Source organism: Lepidothrix coronata, unplaced genomic scaffold, assembly GCF_001604755.1.
Source record: "Lepidothrix coronata isolate B3197 unplaced genomic scaffold, Lepidothrix_coronata-1.0 Scaffold262, whole genome shotgun sequence".
Lineage (NCBI taxonomy): Eukaryota > Metazoa > Chordata > Aves > Passeriformes > Pipridae > Lepidothrix > Lepidothrix coronata.
This window is the reverse complement of record NW_016690442.1, coordinates 808,988-829,253: the sequence shown is the minus strand read 5'-3', so window position 1 is coordinate 829,253 and position 20,266 is coordinate 808,988. Positions and strand designations below refer to the sequence as shown.

Below are 20,266 nucleotides of genomic sequence, written 5' to 3'. Positions count from 1 at the left end.
TGTTTTCACTTGGTCTGTTAGATGCTTAACACAGCTACTGAATATAATAAAGATGCAGGATAAATACCTTTGGTAAATGCTCTTGCCACTCGCCTTCTCTTTTACATGATCCTTAAATCCTTTTCCCTGCACACCCAGGGCTATGCTTGGATATCGCATGCACTGCAGCAGAGCCCCAGGAATGGTGCACTTTCTTGACTCAACCAAACTCTGCAGCCCTATTTGCTGCCGACTCCTGTGGGTTCAGCCTTCAGTTTCATAGTTGAAATTGCTCATCCTCAGGCACAGCACACTTGACTCTCACACTCTTTGGAATAAAAGCATTTTGGTACCTCAGTCGCCAGAGCGTCTCATGACAGAGTGAGAGAGATTTCCACTTATTTCTTTCCCCCATCTGTTACACGTTAACAGGCAATCAATTAGGGAACCACAGGGAGAAAGAATATGGCTGTGCTGGGGAGAGAAGGCTGGAAGGAAGCACTCTCCCCTCTTGGGATTAAGTCAGCTGACACATCACTCAGGCTGACACAGGCTCTAGGTACTGTTACCCTGCATCATTTTCTTTTGATTCTTTCTGAAAACTCTTCAAAAGTTCCTAGGTCTTCTCCTCTTTCTCCAGGTCTCTTCTGCTCTGCCACAGAGGTGGTCCAGTATTGCTCCTAGGAGGAGCTACTTATCTTGTTTCTTCCTGTATTAGGAGCCCCTAGGACTTTGCTTCAGAGTGCTACCTTGTCCCTCCTTTAGCACCTGAATATGCCTAAAAGAAATGCTAGGAATGGCTCAAGAGCTGGAAGAGGGATGGAGTCAATGCTGACAGTCAGAAGTGCAAGTAAAAATTCACATTCAATCACAGAGATTAAGCAATGACAAATCACACAAAGCCCTGCCAGAGAACTGGTCAATGCCCCAAAGATGGCAATGATTTCCACATGGCATAATAAAGAAGAAAGTGTCAGTGGGGAAGAGTGATTATTTCCACAGCTGGATACCAGGAAGGAGAGTCATCTAAAATCTAAGAAACCAAGCTAGAAATAGTGACTTTTGCAGAGACCTGGAATGAACTGCATCCTAGACTCCTCTGTCCACTGCAGAGTTGAACATCCCCAGAAACAGAGTGCAATCAGACCCATTCAATTAACAAAATGAGTGCTCTCTTCACATGTGCATTTCTTTCATTTCACAGGAGACAAGGCAGTACTGGTGTGGTGGACTAACCCCAGCCAACAGCCAAGTACACACACAGCTGCTTGCTCACAGGACACCTTGTCTCCAGTCAGCCCATCTTAGTTGGGTGAACTCAATACACTTTCCACTGGAAGACGAATGATCCTGTCCTTTTTCCAGTTAGAGAAAGTAGGAAATAAAGGGAGTATCTGTATGTCTAGCCATGTTTGCTCACATGGGGCACATGTAAGCAAGTATGCCCAAGCATCCATGGGTGTTGGACGTTACCTGGATGCACTCCTGCTTTTGGCTATATTGTAGCTGTGCGTGTGCACATCTGCAAGCACATCTTTGGCAGGCAGGCAGGCAGCCATACCCTTCATATGTGAATTGTACATGCAGGAGCAATGCACTGCAATTCATCTATTCATGCATGCACTGAGGTTTTCAAAATCACCTGAGGAATTTCTCATCCTTCGTAAGACTGACACAAACAGGGTATCTTTGTCTTCTTCAGTGACTAGTTTTTTTATCTTCAAAGAAGATGCATCTTAGTGAAAGCCAGCCAGGCTAGGAACTTGGCAAAAGTTCCTACCACCACATAGCCTAACTTCATGTCCATGTTCATTTGGGAGGACCAGAGCTGATTAGGAGGAGAGAGGAAGCATACAAAAGGATGGAGACTCAGGTACATTACATGCACTCTCCCCTTCCCCCTTTTATGTGACATTGCAGTCTCAGCAATGTCTGGGGCTGTGGCCCTCTACTTCTATGGAGTGAATGCTGCGGTTTCCATTCCTTCTCACCGTACCTTGAATAGTCCTCTTGAAGAAGGCTTTGCATGCCTCACAGGAAGCCACGCCGTAGTGGTACCCAGAAGCAATGTCCCCACACACCAGGCACAGCCGCTTGGGGATTGCATTGAGCATGTACTCGCACTTGGTGGGTGAGTCCTCCATGATGGCGCTGGCACAGTCGTCGTAACGCTTACGGCAGGACCCACCACCAATCCCCGTGCCATTGAACATGGGGGGTGAGTCTAGGCCATTGGGGTGGCCACCCATGGCGATGCCATAGCCACCGCTAGCATCAGAGGAGCCACTCGGGCTGTGGTGGCTGATGGCGTCGATGCCAGAAGACGGGCTGGAGGGCTCGGTCTTGATGAAGGACCCACAGCTGGAGGAGAGGTGCCGCTCCTCCGTGGCCATTCTGCCGAGCAGCCTGCGGGGAGAGAGCAAAGGCACTCAGCGACTTCCTGGCAAAACCCAGCTCCAGGTTAGTCAAAAGAGAGCCCTCTTTTTCCCACCTCAGTTCAACTCCAGTTGGCTCAGACAGTTCAACCCCACCCGGTTCTTCTTCAGGAATATCAGTACAATAGCCCGCCTGCTCCCCACAAACTCATATTAGAATAAAGACAAGAATATTCATGTAGATCATATTATCAGGCTGTTCACAGGCTGTAGTGCTGGGAAGGGGCATCAGTGCTGATCAGGCACAATCTACCCAGAGCACGATCTACCCCTGAGACAGCAGAAAGAAATGAGCTTGCCTGTGGCAGACCAGGTGAAAAAGATGTTCAGAATATGCTGCCCTGGCTTTAAGCAAAAAGTTCAGGAACAGACCCTGCAGAGGACCTGCTCAGACTGGATTTTCATTTTTTTAATCTGTAATACAGAAGTCTTTGATTAATTTTCAAGTTGAATTCCTCCTCTCCCCCCCACTCCACCCTCCACTCTGCAGCACTATCATCACTAAAAGAGAATCTTAGAAACTAAAGGAAAATAATCTGATCAAAAATTTCTTCTGGCTCAATCTTAAGTCTTAATCTTTCTTCTATTTACTAGTATTGGGCTTTTGCATAGACACGCAAATTCCCACTTCTTAAAGAGATTATTATGCTCTAAAGCCTATGGAATCTTTACCAAATTGTTTTAGTTCACAGATAGTCTTATTCCTTATATAAATGTTCAATCTTTTTTTTTTTAGAACACTGCTAATTTTTATGGTATCTAAAGCAATGAGTTCCAGAGATTACTTGTGCAGTGTACGAACAAGCAAAAAATTCCACTTTTAAATTCCACTTAAAATTTTTAATTTTTAATTCCACTTTAAAATTCCACTTATTTGCCTATAGTGTATTTGCAGCCTTTCAGACTCCCTGAACATGTCCTGGCTCTCCTCAGGAAATGTAGTTTTGCCATGTTCTCCTCATTCAGCTCTTCATTATCTAAATAATTGCTCTTCATGCAGAAGTTTTTGCAAATCTCTTATCTGCCTCATCATCCATCTCTGAACTTCCTCTAGTCTGGCTATTTCTGTTCAGTCCAGAACAGAGTTCAATGAGCCAGCTCCTCAGCAGCATGACACTGGCACTGCTCCATCACTTCTCCAGCTGAAGGTCTGGACAACAGTCAAGACAAAGGCACGCCATCAATTACGTAGTGATGTTACAATATTTTCAATGTTATTTTCAGCCTATCTATTGTATAACTCCTTACACTGTTTGCTTTTTCCCCTCTTTAAATTAAAATCTAAATTGTTACCATTTCTTCAGCAGAGAATATCAGAAAGTTACTTACTGCAATCCTCAGATCTTTTCCTGAGTTGCTGCAGTTAATTTAGAATCCATTAGGATGTACAAAAAATCAAATTATTGCCTTCTGGTGTGCAATGTTTTGCAATAGTCACCAGCGTATCTCGTCTACCACTGTGCTGTGCAGTCTACACCCCCAGCTTTATTAAGATCCTCTGGGGTTCTTCAGTCTTTTGTGATAGTTTGATGTCATCTGCAGTCTCATTGTTCACCCACTTCCCTGATCATTAACATATGGATCAAACACCACAACACTGATCTTTGTGGGTGATTCGTGTTAACCTTTATCATGCTGAAAATTGACTTCTCTTTCTTCTCTGGGTAGGGTATGTCTACCCTTTCTTTCTGTCTCTGACACTTTTAATTGATAATAGTACTAACCTGAGAGGTTAAATTTTCCCTTCAGCAAGATAATTTGTCAAAGGCTTTAAAAAAAACTAAACACATGCATTTTTCTGATGACATGGCCAAAGAATTTTGAATGACTAGGGATGCTTCACTTTTCTTTTTGGAAGCTCTGTTGGTTTAAAGTTACCATTCCATGGTCATGTGGGTGATTTCTATTTCTATTTCAGTTTCAGCCTATTTACCTGGTATTTGTGGCAACTCCTTCTGCCAAGAGGTCAAAGCCATCAGGGAACAGGACAAAATATTCTGTGAATCAGCAAGGCTGGAGTGCACACATATATATATCATATCTGTGTGTCTGTTGATAGGAATATAGATGTTTGATATGCAGCAAATTCACAGTCGCATCCTTATGATCTCACTTGACCCAAGTATTCTCCCTTCTCTGTTTCATCCTCAGTGTTTGACCTCATCTCCTATCTCTGGGATCGATCAGCCAAGTTTGTTATTTGGCAAGACTGTTGTCCTTGAGAGTATGGGCAGGCATCTCATGTTCCTCGGCTGCTTTGCCTGGTGTTACCTGAGAGGAATCCAGAGTTTGGTCCGTCTCAAAGACAGTGTGATGAGTTGATAAATGCCCATGCTTTTGCCTAGAGGGCCACACCGAACTAGAGGTCATGGAGCAGTTACAGGAATAATTGCCGCAGGTGCATTCATCTCTAATCCCACAGGGCTCCTAGACAGACCGCAGAACTTCTAGTGTAATGCCAGCTGACTGTGTGGGCAAAGATGAAGCTTTGCTAACTGAGAGCAGATCTTAGCATCTCATAGCAAAGCTGAAAGCTGCTGTGCTGGCCTTGTTCTGAGGCCTCTCCCTACCTGAGAAGTGCAGTTTTGGTAAAGATATGAAGATCACAGGATACAGCAACATGAGATTAGGGTCAAAATGGAAGGCAAAATGACCATAAACCACTGTTTGGCACTGAGGAACTCCACAGTAAAAGGAGCTGGAATCGTAAGGACAACACTACAAAAAAGGCATGACAAAGAGATGAGCTGTACTGGCAGATTCCATCAGCAGAATCCAAATCCCAGCTTCTGTTTCTTAAATAGCCTAACTTTCATAGATGACCTCAAGAGGACTTACTGAGATATTTCCCTCCAGTGGAGGGGAAAAAAAAAAAAGAAGGTATATCAGGCTTCTCAACTCACAACCTCAATTAAGGAGCCTTCCTTCCCAAGGCACGCAAAGAGTGACTGTTTGATAGTGAATCACGGATAGTAACAACCCCCCTACATCCTTCCAGCTGAGGACCCTCCTGTTCCCTTCCAGGAGGCAGCAATACATAGGGAGTGCTGGTTAGACTTCAGCCATTTTCTCTTGTGTTTTTCTTTTCTGGCCTCTGACTTTCTGCAAGTCTCATGGAGATCCCGTGATGATTTTTAAACAGAGTCAGAGTGTCCCCTGGCAATGAGATACATCTTGAACTTCAAGAAGAACAGCTAAATGTTTCTTGCAAAGAGTTCAAAGTGATGAACAGTCATTTTGCTCGGCTCTAGTTACCTTAATAGGAATGTAAAAGGAGAGAGACTTGATCCAACTCTCCTCTGTGCTGGCACAGGAAACTCCGTTACTATTTCTGTGCCCATGTAACAGGCTTAAAGGTTCTAAACATTTCGTTCTTTTCACCTTTCCTCATCATAGGTCATTCCTTCTAATCCCTTTAGCATCTTTGTGGTCCTTCTCTGGATTTGTTCCAACTTGCCTGGGTCTCTCTTGCAGCAAGGTGCCCTGAATTGCACAGAGCAATGCCACAGCGCTACAGGGGAGAGTCACTCTGGAAAGCACACAGCCGGGCAGACATATGGACCGAGCAGTAGCTTTGCCAGACATCAGGTTGCACATCAGCTCACATCATTTGATAGCTACTGTCTCACCGGGACCTCTCTGAACATAAGCTGCTTTTGCCACTGTGCTCTGCGCAACATGAAATTTGGAGATTCTCCTTGTTCTAAAGTAGATCCAGTATCATCTTTAAACTACACAGTGCTAATTGCCACTTGTTTTACCAAAGCCTGTTCATAACATTCAATTTTTCAGGCTAGCTCTTATTTTTTTCACTCTGATCTTTTTTCTAGTACCTTTCAGTTAAGTTAATTGTAAATTTGAGGCTGATTGCTTTACATTTTCCTCCACTAACGAATATTTACAGTCAAAACACTGCCCTTTTGAACACCACCTTTGCAGAAGGATAAAGAATATCTCTAACCCTTCTGTTTACACTCTGTCATTTAATCCATGATTCATTTCACAGGATTTGTATCAAACCCAACTTGATCTAATTTCCCTAATAAGATTTTGCACAGCTTTGTGTCAAAAGCTCATGCATGGTCTAGAGTCAGTCTATTCATTCCATTCCTTTTGCTCGCTAATTATCTAATTGTATCAAGAAAGGTTATTGTCTGCTGTATTCCTGTTTCATAAACCCACTGCTATTTATCACTAACAATGCTGTTAGCCTTTATGTGCTTACGACTGCCCTCAGACAAGCATGGTCTGATCTCAGTGATTCTGGATGTAAATACAAAAGTTTAGACCAAGTTGAGATTGTGCTTTAGGTTTTCATCCATTAGTGTTCTCTCCCTTGGAAAGTGATATTGGGTTAATGTTACCAGTTTCCCCAATTCTTCTCCAGCCTTTCATCTTTTGCTGTTTCTCTGCAATGTATTTAGCCATTAATGGCTTATGAGTTTAATGCTCTCTAAGAGAGCGAAAGATTGCTAGAAGGACAGGACCTGAAAGGGACAAAAGACTAGTGTTATAAAATTAAGGCAGTAAATATTGGCCCCAATTTTTTTTCTTTTAAACTTCAAGGATTACAAGTTTGGAATTGGTGCAGATAAGGCTATTTTACTGCACATCTTTTGAGGTTATTTTTTCCAGAAATAGTAATTTGTAACTGCATTCACCTCTTTAACCCCACTTCTGGATATGGAAATTACAATAATTCAGTAGTCCTTATCTACAAGCCTTCACGTGTCTCAAGAAAAAACAAGGCCCACCACTCAGACTTGCTTAGCAAGACAGGCAGAACAATATCCAGCTTTGTAACAGAAGGTAACTTCTCCCCACCAGAAGAATTTTCTATCAGCTAAAAGTATCCACAATTCAGTAACTTAATACCATTTGAGCATCTGAGTGCTCATGTAAACCTAAGACAATGACCCTGTACCTTCTCTATTGCAGCTCTCCATATTCCTAACTGGATCCAAAAAAAAGTTTAGTGACAATGCTGCTGAGCTTCCTTACTGGCTGAATTCTCATCTTTAATAGGAAATGCAAGGATAGCTCAGTTCTACACTCCAATTTCCTGGAGGAGGGTAAGGAATGGGCATCTGAACATCCAGAAGTTCTGCCATGTAGTCCAGTCCCTTCACCAGTCTTGCCTGAAAAAGTTACAAAGTCATCAAGCCAGCATGTCATTCCAAGAGTAAGATTGAAAGTATCATTACAATGAAAGTTGAAATACAGCTGTAAAAGTAGTATCAACTGATGGAAGGAGAGAGAGACAGAAAACACTCAGGCCCTCCTCAGGCAAAATCTTCTCTATTCTGGGCACAAGGAGAAATGTAGAAGGTCAGAAATGGGCTCTTTTGTTGGGTGGTTTTCACACTGGTTGTGGATTCCAGACAGAATGAAATCTTCATTCTCTAAAGAACCATAAACAGGAAACCCCTGCAGGCAAGATGCTTGTACAGCTTGTAACTTCCAGGTGCCATACAGCTGTGCTTGTGGAACTGCACTTTAGTCCTGAAGTCCTCACATTAGACTCAAGTTTTACTGAGAAGTCTGCCAGTATAAAGTTGCTCACTTCAGGCACCAGCTTGTGACAAAAGCCCACTGGTTTGCACAGACATTTTTAAACCAGTCGTGAAAGACCAAAGGAGCTTTAGCTTGCAGAAACACCGATAACAGGGATAAAACATCCAACCTCTTCTCTGGTACAGGCCTATTTTTGCTATCGGTATTTGTTAGCTCAGATGACATAAATCTGCGCTGCATGTGTAAATGAGATGTGCACATCATTGGCAACACAGACTTTGTGTCTTTTGTGGGCCACACGAGAGAGCTTTGCAACCCACAGCGGGCTGACAAACAATGTAGATCAGCTTCTCAAACACTGTCTCCAACTCCAGTAAAAAGCCAAATTTTGACAGGTGGGTTTTTTTTAGATACAGGACACAGAAATAAATAATGTTTTCCAAGTGGCAGGCTAGATGTGACAGCTGCAATAACAGCCAGTGTAATTTTAGGTCACGTGTGCAAAGAGTTAATGTCATGGAGCTGAGACGCCCACACCTGTTGGTCAACCTACTCTTACCCATGGACAGCTCACACACGTGCTCCCAGCTCTGCCTCTCCGCTGTGAGAACACCCACTAACATGCTAGGGAGGCAAAGGGTCAGCACCCACACTGGTTTCTCTTGCTCTTCTACTCCATATGGACTTCAAATGAGAGACACACCATCTAGAGACTATCTATAGTGACAGCTCTTCTCTGTACAACAGTGGGATCTGCTAATGTGCCACTTTACTCCTGTACAGTGGCTAACTGTGGGTAACTCAGTCATATCAGCCACAGTCCAGGAGTCTTTTCTGGGCTTATTCTATCACACAGAAACATATCATGTTCCCAGGATAAACTGAATTTCTCTCTGAGGGTGGGCAAGAGGTGGAGTAGTACAAGCATGATGGGCATGATTATAAACATAAATCACCAAGTTACCAGTGATAGACTTTAGGTTTTTTGTTTAAATCACAGTATTTTGCATTGCTATAAAGGACAAAAGAGTCAGAACCTCAGATCAATCTAAATATTTTTCTCTGGAGTGCAGATCTTATTTCTAAGAGTTCTGTCATACTTCCCTTTGGCTTGCATGGGCTATGCTCCTATTCTGTACAGTGTAGCAAGCCCCAGACAGCCAGTTTTCAAGGCATTGGTCCATAATACGTCCACCCAAATACTATATATACTTGTCTTTGGAAGAAACATAAACCATAGCTTACAAAAAGGCTGAAAAGCTTGCTCTCTAATTTGAAGTGGAAAGCACTGTGTGACTTGTACTCCATAGCATGAATACCAAGCTGTAGTTCACAACCCTCATCTGCCAGGTTCTGACAAGGTCTATTTTATTCTAAAAGAGCTACACCATCCTAATTCCAATTACAACCATTTTCTGTTGGTTTTCGCTTTGCTGGGCATCTGGACCTGGCTTATTTTGTAAAAATGAATCACAATTGGCCTGCCTTACACCCCTGACCAGAAGGGAGATAGAGATTTTTTTCCTTTGCTTCATAATTTGATGGTGGGTCAGGGGAAGAAGTTTTGAGTCGGGAACCTGAAGAAGCTAAAATGAAAATATGTAAGGAAGCCAGCAAAGTCCCAGCATGCCAAGAACCTATCTAGAGAACTATCTCCAGGGATCAGTTCCCCTGGTATTACTGAAGAGAATTGGGTTGTATGAGATCTACTGAAGTGTGTCACTGGATGAGACCAGTTTTGCCATGTAGACTGAAAGAAGATATTCCTTGGTCAGTAGGGATGACAGAGGCCCAAGGTGGGTTCTTCTGCAAGTTAAGGGATGGAAACAGCAAATGCTCATATTCTGGCTCTTACACAAATAGTACTTGCTTGTCTAATGCCCAGCAGATATTTTATCCCTTTGACCCATTGCACAACCAGAGCCCAGTTACATATTGGTAGATCTTCTCTAGCCCAAGTTAGCTCATGCTGAAAAAAGCTGCTGCAGCAAACTGTCTGGAGGCTGCTTAATAAATAAAAAAGGCTCTCATGGGCAGAAGACCTTATAGATTTCCTACTAGCCTTCATCCCTCTCCTCATTACTGTAATTTCTCTTCACCCTTAGGACAACAGTCTTGTTAGTAAATGGTAAGAAGTACCACACAGATGAAGTGACAATTAATCTGGAGGTGTGACATATATTACCAATTCCCTCTCTTATTAACACATCGCCTTTTGAAGGTACCTTGCCCTCTGGTGTACTTAATGGCACTCCCTCCAGAGTGAATTGCTTTAGCACTTGAGCTAATGCTTCTTGCTTATAGTTACTGTTGATATCACAGCACAACAAGGACCAGGGTTGACTTGGTATTCGTTATTTTTCCTTCCCCCTGCCATGTTATCATTCTGTGTTCCGCATTTCCACTTCTTCCCCTGCTATTTCTGCATCTAGAGGACTGCTCACAGCAGTTCAACAATTTTTTCCTGCTCACAGCAAAGCTGCAACTCAATCCCTGTTGAAATGCTCAGCTAGACCTTCATTTCTTCTTGAGTGTCTGTCTTTATACTTGACCTATCTAGAGCACTTATAATCTCTCTCTAAGTACCTTCAGTGTCCTTCAGACACTTGTGAATGAGTCCCACACAATAGGAGGCTCAGTAAAGCACATTTGAAACACCCGTACAACAGAATTTTCCTTCCACCTTTTCCAGTGAGCAAGAAAAGGAAAACCTCCAGCACTGCCATTCATATCACATTTACTTTTGCATCCCAGCCTGATCCAACACCTCATCTCTGACAGACCTTTTCTTTCATTCATTAATCTCTTAGATTTCTGAGGGAAAATTACCACCATTGTGAATTCTTTAGCCTGCACTTCCTTGCATTTCAAGTTATTCATTGAAGGCATTCCTCTCTTCAACCTTGCCTACAATTCATAGTGAACAGTGGCATGGAAAAAAGAGAGACCCAGAGGTATTGCTTAATTTTTCTAAGTGTTTGAGCAAGGAGTTAGGATGGGAGATACTTACATATCAAGGACATAATTCTAGAAACAAAAGTGAAAAGAGACTTATTAATTGACATTTCTTTAGGAATACTAGTTACTGAAGGAGGACTCAAGGTTTATTGAGACAAAATCTGAACTTGAGTGTTCTTCAACCTGGATGCATTTAGAAATTCTCTGGTTTTGAGGTGTTAATATTTTTTGGGAAGGTTTCTCTTTCTTATGCTCCAAAACTTCCAGTTGTAGTGGGACTCTGCCTCCTTCTCCCACCCTTGCCAAGAAAATCCAGACAGAATAGATGGGCTTTGCCTAGATTCCACCTGTAGCTCTCAGAGAAGTCTGTAACTAAGTGCCTCATCATTAGAAACATTACTCAAAATCTGACAGATCCTGAAAAACTGACTGAAATTAGTTCCACATAAATTACAGAATGGGAAATAACAATGGGCAATTAGTGCTTTCTCCAGAAAGCATTTTTACAGTAGCAAAGCAAGGTAGCAGTGTCATAGCAAACACTGGATCTGGCATAGTAAAGATGTTCCAGAATCACTGGAAAAGTGTGGAAGTGGGAGTTGGGCTGTCAGTGTGGACTGAAGCACAAGAGAACTACATGGGGTCAAGGACAGACAAGAAACTTGTGCTACACAGTGAGGCTGAGATACAGCACTTGAAAAAACAAAGAAAGGGAGTACATGACAGTTAACTGTAGACCAGGCTCTTCTCGAGCTAATGAATACCATAGGTGTAAGGAAAACAGATGACACATGGAAACACTGTTTTTCTTCTGCACACCTTAGACTGCTATAACATACAGGATTATCTTTAGCTATCTCTTTAGAATAACCTCTGGGTTCAGTTTTGCTGAGTCTTTAAACTCCCACCTTGGTAGGTATTTAGCAAATCTCTTACCACACACTGCATATATTAAGTAGGTAGCTGTATCTGACCCAAATTCCAGCTTCTAACCTTAATGACTTATTCTAAATCCATTTCATTCATCCATCTTCCAGACTGTCCCCATATCCTTTGACTGACAAAGCAGCTTTCAGTCCACTCAAGCCCAACCCTACCTCAAGGCCCATAGCGTCCTGCATTCTTACTTGTCTGAACCAAGAGACAAGGAGTAGATCATGGCCAACAAACTGCTCTTTGTACAAAAAACCCTATAACAGAACAAACATATAATTTTCCCCAATAATCTGCAAACCTTGCAAGTTCCTTTCTCTAGACTGAAAAAAACCCCCAAACAACGACAAAAAAATCCCCAAACAAAACCCCTAAAAACCCCAACTCAGCCCAAACAAATTCTAAAGCAAAATACTTTTTAATTACCTCAATTTTTCTCACAAATTGTCAGCACTGCTGGAAAATTTAACTAAATGTGATTACAAAAACCTCACAAAAATATTCCCTTCTGTCATGGTGAATATATTATTTCCTCGTCCCATGAAGTTTCCATTTTTCCCTCTTAGTATTTTGAGACATGAAAGAAAAAAACACAAGCTTGCAAGCTCTTCAACCTCAGTTTCACTTCCTGTTCATTGTCTTTCGCATCCCTACTAATGGCCAAGCAGAAGCTACCAGGCAGACACAGTAAAGCAGAGAGATAGACGGTCAGGCACCCACAAAGAAGCTATACAGCTGCTTTTACACTTTCATATTGCATCTTTCCGAGATAGGCTTAAGTGTTACAAGGCTTTATTCTGTAGGGTATCTGTGTATAGCAGGTATGCATACATACAATAAATTTATTTTGCAAATACACTCAAATCCCTTTCTCACACCCACTCTTCCAGATCCCTCCTTTCCTCATCACGTGGATGCACCTAGATACCATTCCAGCAGCTTTGCTATAGAAGCCAAACCATGACTTCATATTTCCTGATCATCATGTGAGTGTTCAGACCTTTATAGCAAACATAATGCAGTGAAGCAAAAACAAACAATCAAAAAATCACTGCCTAACTGAGACACATCATCTGCAGTCTGCACCTTGAGTCATAGTCCTGTATCTACAGAGCATGAGAGGAAGACCTCACATGATTTTACATACGTCTGCACTCTGTCTGATCTCATATTTAAGAACAGTTTGTTCTCTGTCCAGACAGAACAAACCTTCTGTGACACTACTAGGAGAGGGGCTGCCCTCTTCAAAGGAGGGACTCAAAAAGAAGCAAGTTTCAGCAACTGACGGCCCGGTGTGACCCAACCCAAACCAGCTCACCCTGACAGCATGTCCTCCCCGCTGTGCTTGTTCCCTTTGCCCTTGGAATGCTATCACTTGTTATCACGCTGACTTCTCCAGATGGGGCATTTTGGCTATTGATCTGATAAATAAACAGCCTGCTCGCTCGATCAAAATGTTATTTTGCATTTCAATTACTGTTCGCTAATGCAACCTTCATCCAGCCAAGAGTGCTGCTGGCAATGACACTCGACCTGGCACAGGCGTTCACAAGCAAATTCGGCAGCGCCCGCTGCAAGCACCTAACGGGATTACCAACCTCCATTAGATGCACAGAAAGAGAAGAAGATGGACAGACAGTACTGGGCTGAAGGGGAACAGACACATGCCAAAGAGAAGCGTGAGCAACCTGGAAGGACAAAGGGTGCAGATAGGCAGAAGCAGATAGGCAGAAGCACAAATTCACTTACGACACAGCTTTACCAAATATTTTGACAGCAGGAGGTCTTGAAAGCTAAAGACTTTCCCTCCAGTGGACAATGCCAACAGCTGAGCTCACTGTGTGTGAGCTGTGCAAGAGTTCAGAGCAATGGGAAATAGAAATCAATGTCTGATGACAAGCTGGCAGTGAGAACTGCAAACCCATCAGGGCAAACAGGGTCATTTCTAAACCAATTTCTGGAGCCCAGCTCCAACAGTGTACAGTAGCCCCTAGAGATGAATGCAGAATGCTATGTGTTAACTTGGGGAGAAAACCCTTAGTCCTTGCTGCATTCTTCTGGGCAATGTGACTGATTTTGGAGAATCTGGTGGTGATACAGCAAGAAAAGGCAATCCAGAGGTATTGGTGAGAGAGGGATCTTTGGCAGGTGTTGATCTCTATTAATTCAGCACTCTGTTTACATCAGGGAATCCTCTGCCAAATCCCCAAACTGGTTTCACTCAAACCCTGTCTGCAAAAGGAAACACAACACAAATGATAAGTCTGTGAGTGGCCACCAGCAGTGAGGTCAGGCATGACCATACAGTTACGAGACAGCTTCTAGTCCCAATGTTCATATATCATACTTCACCACGTGGCTGGTTTTGCACTAGACTCGTCCTGCCTGACGCAGAATGTACCTTGGCCCCTTTTTTTTAAATCTATCTAAACTCCGAAATTAAATGTAACACTTAGCACCATGGTCTAGCAACCACAGCGATCGTGGATCAAGGGTTGGACTTGATGATCTCGGAGGTCCCTTCCAACCCAGCTGATTCTATGATTCTATGATTCTATGTATCACAAAGTGACACAACCATTTAGCAATGCATGCAAGTGGTGGTCAGGGCTTTCACCACCCCGTTTATAGTTTGCCTGTCTGCACTTAGCTTCCAGGTGACAAGGTAATATAAATAGTCAAGAAAGTGCATTTCTCTCAATTTCCTTTGACAAAGATCTTTTGCCAGGCTGGACAAATTTCTCCCATTTCATTACCAGACAACATTCACACTGAAACCGCCAGTCATCCAGGAGTTAAAAATAAACAAACCCCTATAACACCCTGAGATTATATAAACGAAATGCTAAGTATAACACACTGAATGAGATCAATGTGATGCATAAAGACAGGATCTATAACTCCACATGCTCACACTTCATCTGCTCTGTGTGCCCAGCCTTCTAGTCCCCTCTGCCCTTGGCAAACTAAGCCCATACCCATCTCTCTCTAATCAGTTTGTGCTGGAGACCTTGCTCTCCCAGATCTAACTCTATACCCATCAATTCTCTGAGCTCACTCTTGAGAGCAGAGTTTCTGGAAACCATTCTACACCTAGATCACCACTAGGCAACCATGCCCCTACACAGCCAAAGAACCCATACACATTATGACTCCTAGTCACTTGCCCTGTGCTTACAACATGGGGCAGTGAAGTACAGTGTACTGAGGCCCTAAAATGCAGCCAGAATATCTCAAAGTCTAGTTTCCAGCCTCAGCGCTAATCTTCTTATAGACTTCAGCAGCTCTCCAGGACATTGCTTTCCCAACTGATGTGGTCCTGAAGGACCTACGTCTCAAGAATATCTTGACAATCTACCAGCAACTATGGCTGAAAGAATGGAGTGTGGAGATGAGTGTGGTAAGCATGGACAGATAAACCCTATGCTCACAGGCTGGTCTCTGCTCCAGATTATCAGCAGAATTTGAACCTCTTTCTTCAGCATCACAGCTCTGAGAATTGCCTGTGTAGGTAATGTTAGTAGCTAGTGTTTTCCTGCGTTAAACGTAGCCAGAGGAATAAAACACTGGCTTCACAAATCTGTTTCTATAACATAGACCAATTCTGACCTCCTCCTATATCTGACTGTACTTTAAACCCAGTCCCCTGTGACAAAGTCTACACAATAACCTAATCTCTAATACTTCCTAATCCTATCTCCGTCTCCCTACATGCTATTTCACGCACCTCCATACAACTCATTTTCCCATTCTCCTTTGCAATTATACTTCACTACAAGTCTTTAATCAAAAATTCATTTCTGTTTAAAAATGCTATTCTGTTTCATATAGAATTAAGTCCATTTTGGCAATATTTTGAACTGCAGAATTTCCAGAACAACTCTAATGAAAATGAGATGTTTAATTTTGCTTTGTTCCTAGCACTTTGCTTAGCCTGTCATGTGCTGCCTCATGTGTTTGACTGACCAATCATGCACTGTTTCAGGAACATAATGAAACAAAATATTTGAACTTTCTTCAAAATAAATTTTATTGGAATTTCTAGTTTGCTTAAAATTTCAGGTCTCTGTCAGATTTGGGATAAAATAACATTTTCAAACAACAAATATGCTGCAAACCAAGATTCTAATTTCCATGCAGCTCCCCTCCCTGTATCTTCCAGACAGTCCTCTGCTTGTGCTACACTAAGCAGGTCTCTTTTCCTTATTTATCTGCATTCAGAAATACCTATGTTCTAATGCACCTATGTTCTAATGTTTTGACACTTTATACTATCCCCTTTAGCTAAGCGGCATAGAGAGGTGGGGACTGGCAAACAAACTACATCTAAATAATCTGAAAAGGTGGAATTCTACATAAAAGTTCTAGAAATTCAAGAGTACCACTGAATCTGCACCATCAACTCATACAAAATGGTCATCCTGTATTACTGAGGGATTAATGATGTGTCAAGGAGCATCCTGCAGCCAAAAATCAATTCCTCTGATTTGAAAGCTGAGTGCTGCTGGAGAAATGCAGCTCTACTTTTCCATCTGGTGCCATTTAAGCTTTACCCTATTCCTCCTGCATCACAGTGAAATCACTGCTGGCATGTGATCAGAAGCTCTGAAACCCTGGTTCCCTATCAGTTGACAAAAATTGACCTGAACATTCTATCCACTTTGATGAGAGCCTGAATGAAACTTCTTTCTCATTCACTCATGGCAAGGAGTGCTACTCCTTAGCACATCTGTGAGCCACAAAAGAATGCTTCGTTTTACAGCCTGCTGAGGAAAAAATGTTGGAATTGAGTGTAAATACCTTACCTGCCACCTGAACCCTACCCAGCATTTTGTAGCTACAGGGGAAATGAATCAGTAGTTGGGACAGTATCCTGGCTCTTCATTTAAGCTTCAATCCAAGTCCTATTGAAATTAAATTGTGATTTCTATGGATCTGAACAGGAACTGGACCTTAGGATCTGAAAAGTCACCTGAATGTTGAATACTGCAGCAGTAGCTGCCCTTCACCAGATTTCTGGAGACTTGTCTTCTAGTATTTAACTACTCCTCCTTCAAACACACTTTTATTTCAAATGTTCCTTGGAAGGAAAGCAAGGTAAACCAGAAATTCCCACCTACACTAATAAACACTCTTCTCCTGCCAGTCACACTGGACAGACTGATGACCCTACCCAAACATTGCAAATCATAGGATAAGTGCATCCATTCATACATCTCCATCTCTGGGTGATATTCACTGGCCTGAGCATCCCTTGGAAGTCATATGCTGCCACCTGTTACAGGCTTGTCTACTCTGTGCACTTCTCTCCAAGAGAGGAAATTCAGCAATAGCAGGCTCCCTAAAAACATCTCTCCAACTGGGATTTAATTATTCCCTTGCCTTCATCCTAAGCAGATAAAACAAAACTCTAAATGCCTCTGACAACTTTCCTACTTGCAAAGAGGAGACAAGTTCTGTCCATGTCCAAGGAATCTTCTCACTTCCCCTTTCCCCAACCTGGAAATAGCATTGATCTCAAAACAGGATGAATTTAAGGAACCCAAGATGCAAATCAAAACAGTTACAAGTATCTTCACCATCTCCCATGCTTCACCGACCACCTTGCCAGAGGGAATTTCAGTCCACAGGGTTAAACAGCGGCTACTCTGTAGGAAAATCACTGCTCTTCTCAGCTACACGTGAGCTGCCTATTCCGATTTCCTGAGGTACTGGCTGCAGTGCTGCTCACCACTTGGCATTCACAGCAAATGGTACAAAATAGGTTGGATCAGCAAGGAAGCTACAGTGACTGGATTGCAGTGCTAGGAAAGGTTGTTCCTGACTATGCACTAAGCTGGTGCAAACATGAACATCAATGTTCATTTTCCCATTTTTTGTGCATAATTTAGTGGAGGTGGTTTAGTTTTTGACAAATCTGCAAGCACTTTAAAGTTCTTCTGTCCCTGTGGAACTTCTGGATAGGGTTTCAGGCCCTGAGGTGTTGAGAGAGTGCCTTGTAATATGCTCCTTCCAAATAAAAAAAGGAAACTGTCAAATTTGGCACAGCAAAAACCTCACTCAACTACAAGCTGAGATCCCTCCAAAGAGACTCATGGCCTGAAACTCTAGTGGAGGGATACACAACCAGTCAGACAAGGGACAAGGTTGTAACTATGAAGCACATTTCCTGCAAACCTATAGTCTATGATCAGTTTGGAAGACTAAAACAAAAACGAGTTATTTCATCCAGCTTCAATACTGAACAGTGGAAAAATATCTGTTTAGCAAAAATATTGGCTTGCAAAACAGAGCCATTATTAAGGGCCTGTTTTCTTCCACCAATCCAGATAAATAAATTTTGGTCACACCCAGTAAAAAAACAGCAAGGTGGCACATTTTAAAATGCCACTTTGCATTACAATTCCCTGCTTCACATTGTGCCCAGAAAAGCTTGAGCTAAAGTAGCAGCAAAATGGAAGGGGAGTTATGGATTCTGGTGTATTCCATCAGAACAGAGTTTATTCTAATCAATCAACTGAAAAAATAGCAGCTGAGAGTAACTATTAATAATCAAGTAAAATTGGATTATTTCTCTGCACTGCAGTGTTGTCTGGATGGGAAGGCTGGTATAGAAATAAAGTTCATCAGAGCAAGCTATTGAAATAAAATTGCTGACCTCAGCAGTTCATCAGAGAAGGTAGAAAAAGGAACCTCAACTAAGCCTATGGTATACTATCTGCAGAGTATGAAGGCTAACTAAAATAATTACTAGAAGGTGGCTCAACAGCTGATTTTAGGCATTGAATCAATCCAGATGTATATCCAAATGACAACAGCAAGACCTACTGCCAGAGTCTTCCATTTCTAAGGTATCTGGTTTTGTGATTCCTCTCTGAAAGCACAGTCAGCTCTCTCTTCCAAAATTCATTGCTTGAGAGGAAGGGCCTCAAATCTTCTCTGAATATGTTGTGTCCTCTGTGTAGCTGTGGTCATGGCTGATTCTATACTCGAGCAGTGCAATGGAAACATGTATAATAAAGGACCACTATACTGAACATTTTGTAATATATTCAAGTCAGGAGATTTGGTGTTATTCTGCCTAAACAAACCATAACATGCCATTGCACGGAGAGAGTCATATTCTCAAACACAAATACTGAATCGTAACTAAAAGATATACACTTTTACTGCAAAACCAATGGCTCAGTCAACTTCACTCACAAACACAGAGTTGCAGTTATGTTAGTCATTTGTGTCCATGAATGCCTTGCCTATGCAATCAAATGGACATCTTGTAAATACTTTGCAAACACAATTTCAGAGCCTCCATTTGAAAACGTAAGTCAGACATGATATTAATGGCTGGACCGGGTATAACTCAGTAAAGCTCCCTTGCAATAAATGGAATTGTACCAGTTAAAAAAAATTAGGCAGCAAGTCCTAGAACATTGTTCCTGGCAAAAAGAAATACTACCCAGCTGCAAGTGGAATAAAATATTGCTACTGAAGAAGTTAGAACTTGGAGTTTTCTGACATCTGTGTGTGCTTAGCCATAAAACTGAACTAACACAGCAAACATTTTATGTTTAACAGCTTACTAATTACATTTTCAAATTAAATATTTACTCGTATCTTGAGTACTTCTATAGCACCCAACAGCACCTGAGTTACTCTCCCATTTACTTTAACAATTTCTTAAATTAAAAGGGGCCGAGGAGAATCTGGAGAGTTTCTTCCCCTGCCTGCTCCCCTCCCACTGATGGATCATACAGAATGCTACACAACCCCCAGTTCATATCATATAGGAAGATGGGATCTGAAGAGTCAAGGTTAGCTATAAAGCCATCAGTGGATGTACATCTACTCCGCTAAGTCTAGCAATCCCCAGGGTTGGCTTTTACATATCACCTGGAGCAAAACACCACTTTCACTCTCCTACTGTGAAGATCAGCTGTGCTGGTCTATTTATTTCTTTCTAACATTTTCTTTTCTATTTCATGAAATAAGGAGGAAAGAAAGAGTCACATGTGGTTTAATTTTTACTTCAAGTTGAATCAGTCTTGGAAAGTTTTGATAGTGCAGATCATCTACCAGAGCAAAAGCATACTATTACTTCTGCAATGTTAGTGTCTGCTTTGAGCACTAGCCCACAGAGCAGGATGAAAGAATGGGAAGAGGAGAAGTGGTTTTGGATAAAGAGCACATCAAGTTCTCTCACTTTGCTTGAGGATAAGGGGTTAAGCCTGCTTTGAGCTTCACTTTGTTGTTCATAGCTTATGCAAGGCCAGCAATCAATCAATCTTCTCTCTTTCCTTCCGTTTTTTCCTGGGACCCACTGCAGGAATATCATGCCCAGGATCTTGTTTAAATCCACAATTCTTCTCTGTCAAGCCAATTCTTCCCATCTTCCTCAAGGCCCCCCTCAAGATACCCCCTCCTGCTCTACCAGAAAAGGAGCCTTCGGA

The 20,266-nt window shown here is 42.2% G+C and overlaps 1 protein-coding gene across 3 annotated transcripts in view; it reads right to left on the bottom strand.

The window, feature by feature from the left end:
• The window catches only part of ESRRB (estrogen related receptor beta), a 130,550-nt gene that overhangs the window by 40,531 nt on the left and 69,753 nt on the right, over positions 1-20,266 (bottom strand). For all 3 annotated transcript variants that reach the window (XM_017835709.1, XM_017835710.1, XM_017835708.1), the window contains exon 2: positions 1,976-2,385. In XM_017835709.1, the coding sequence (XP_017691198.1) occupies positions 1,976-2,385 (410 nt within the window). The remainder of the gene's footprint in view (positions 1-1,975; positions 2,386-20,266) is intronic.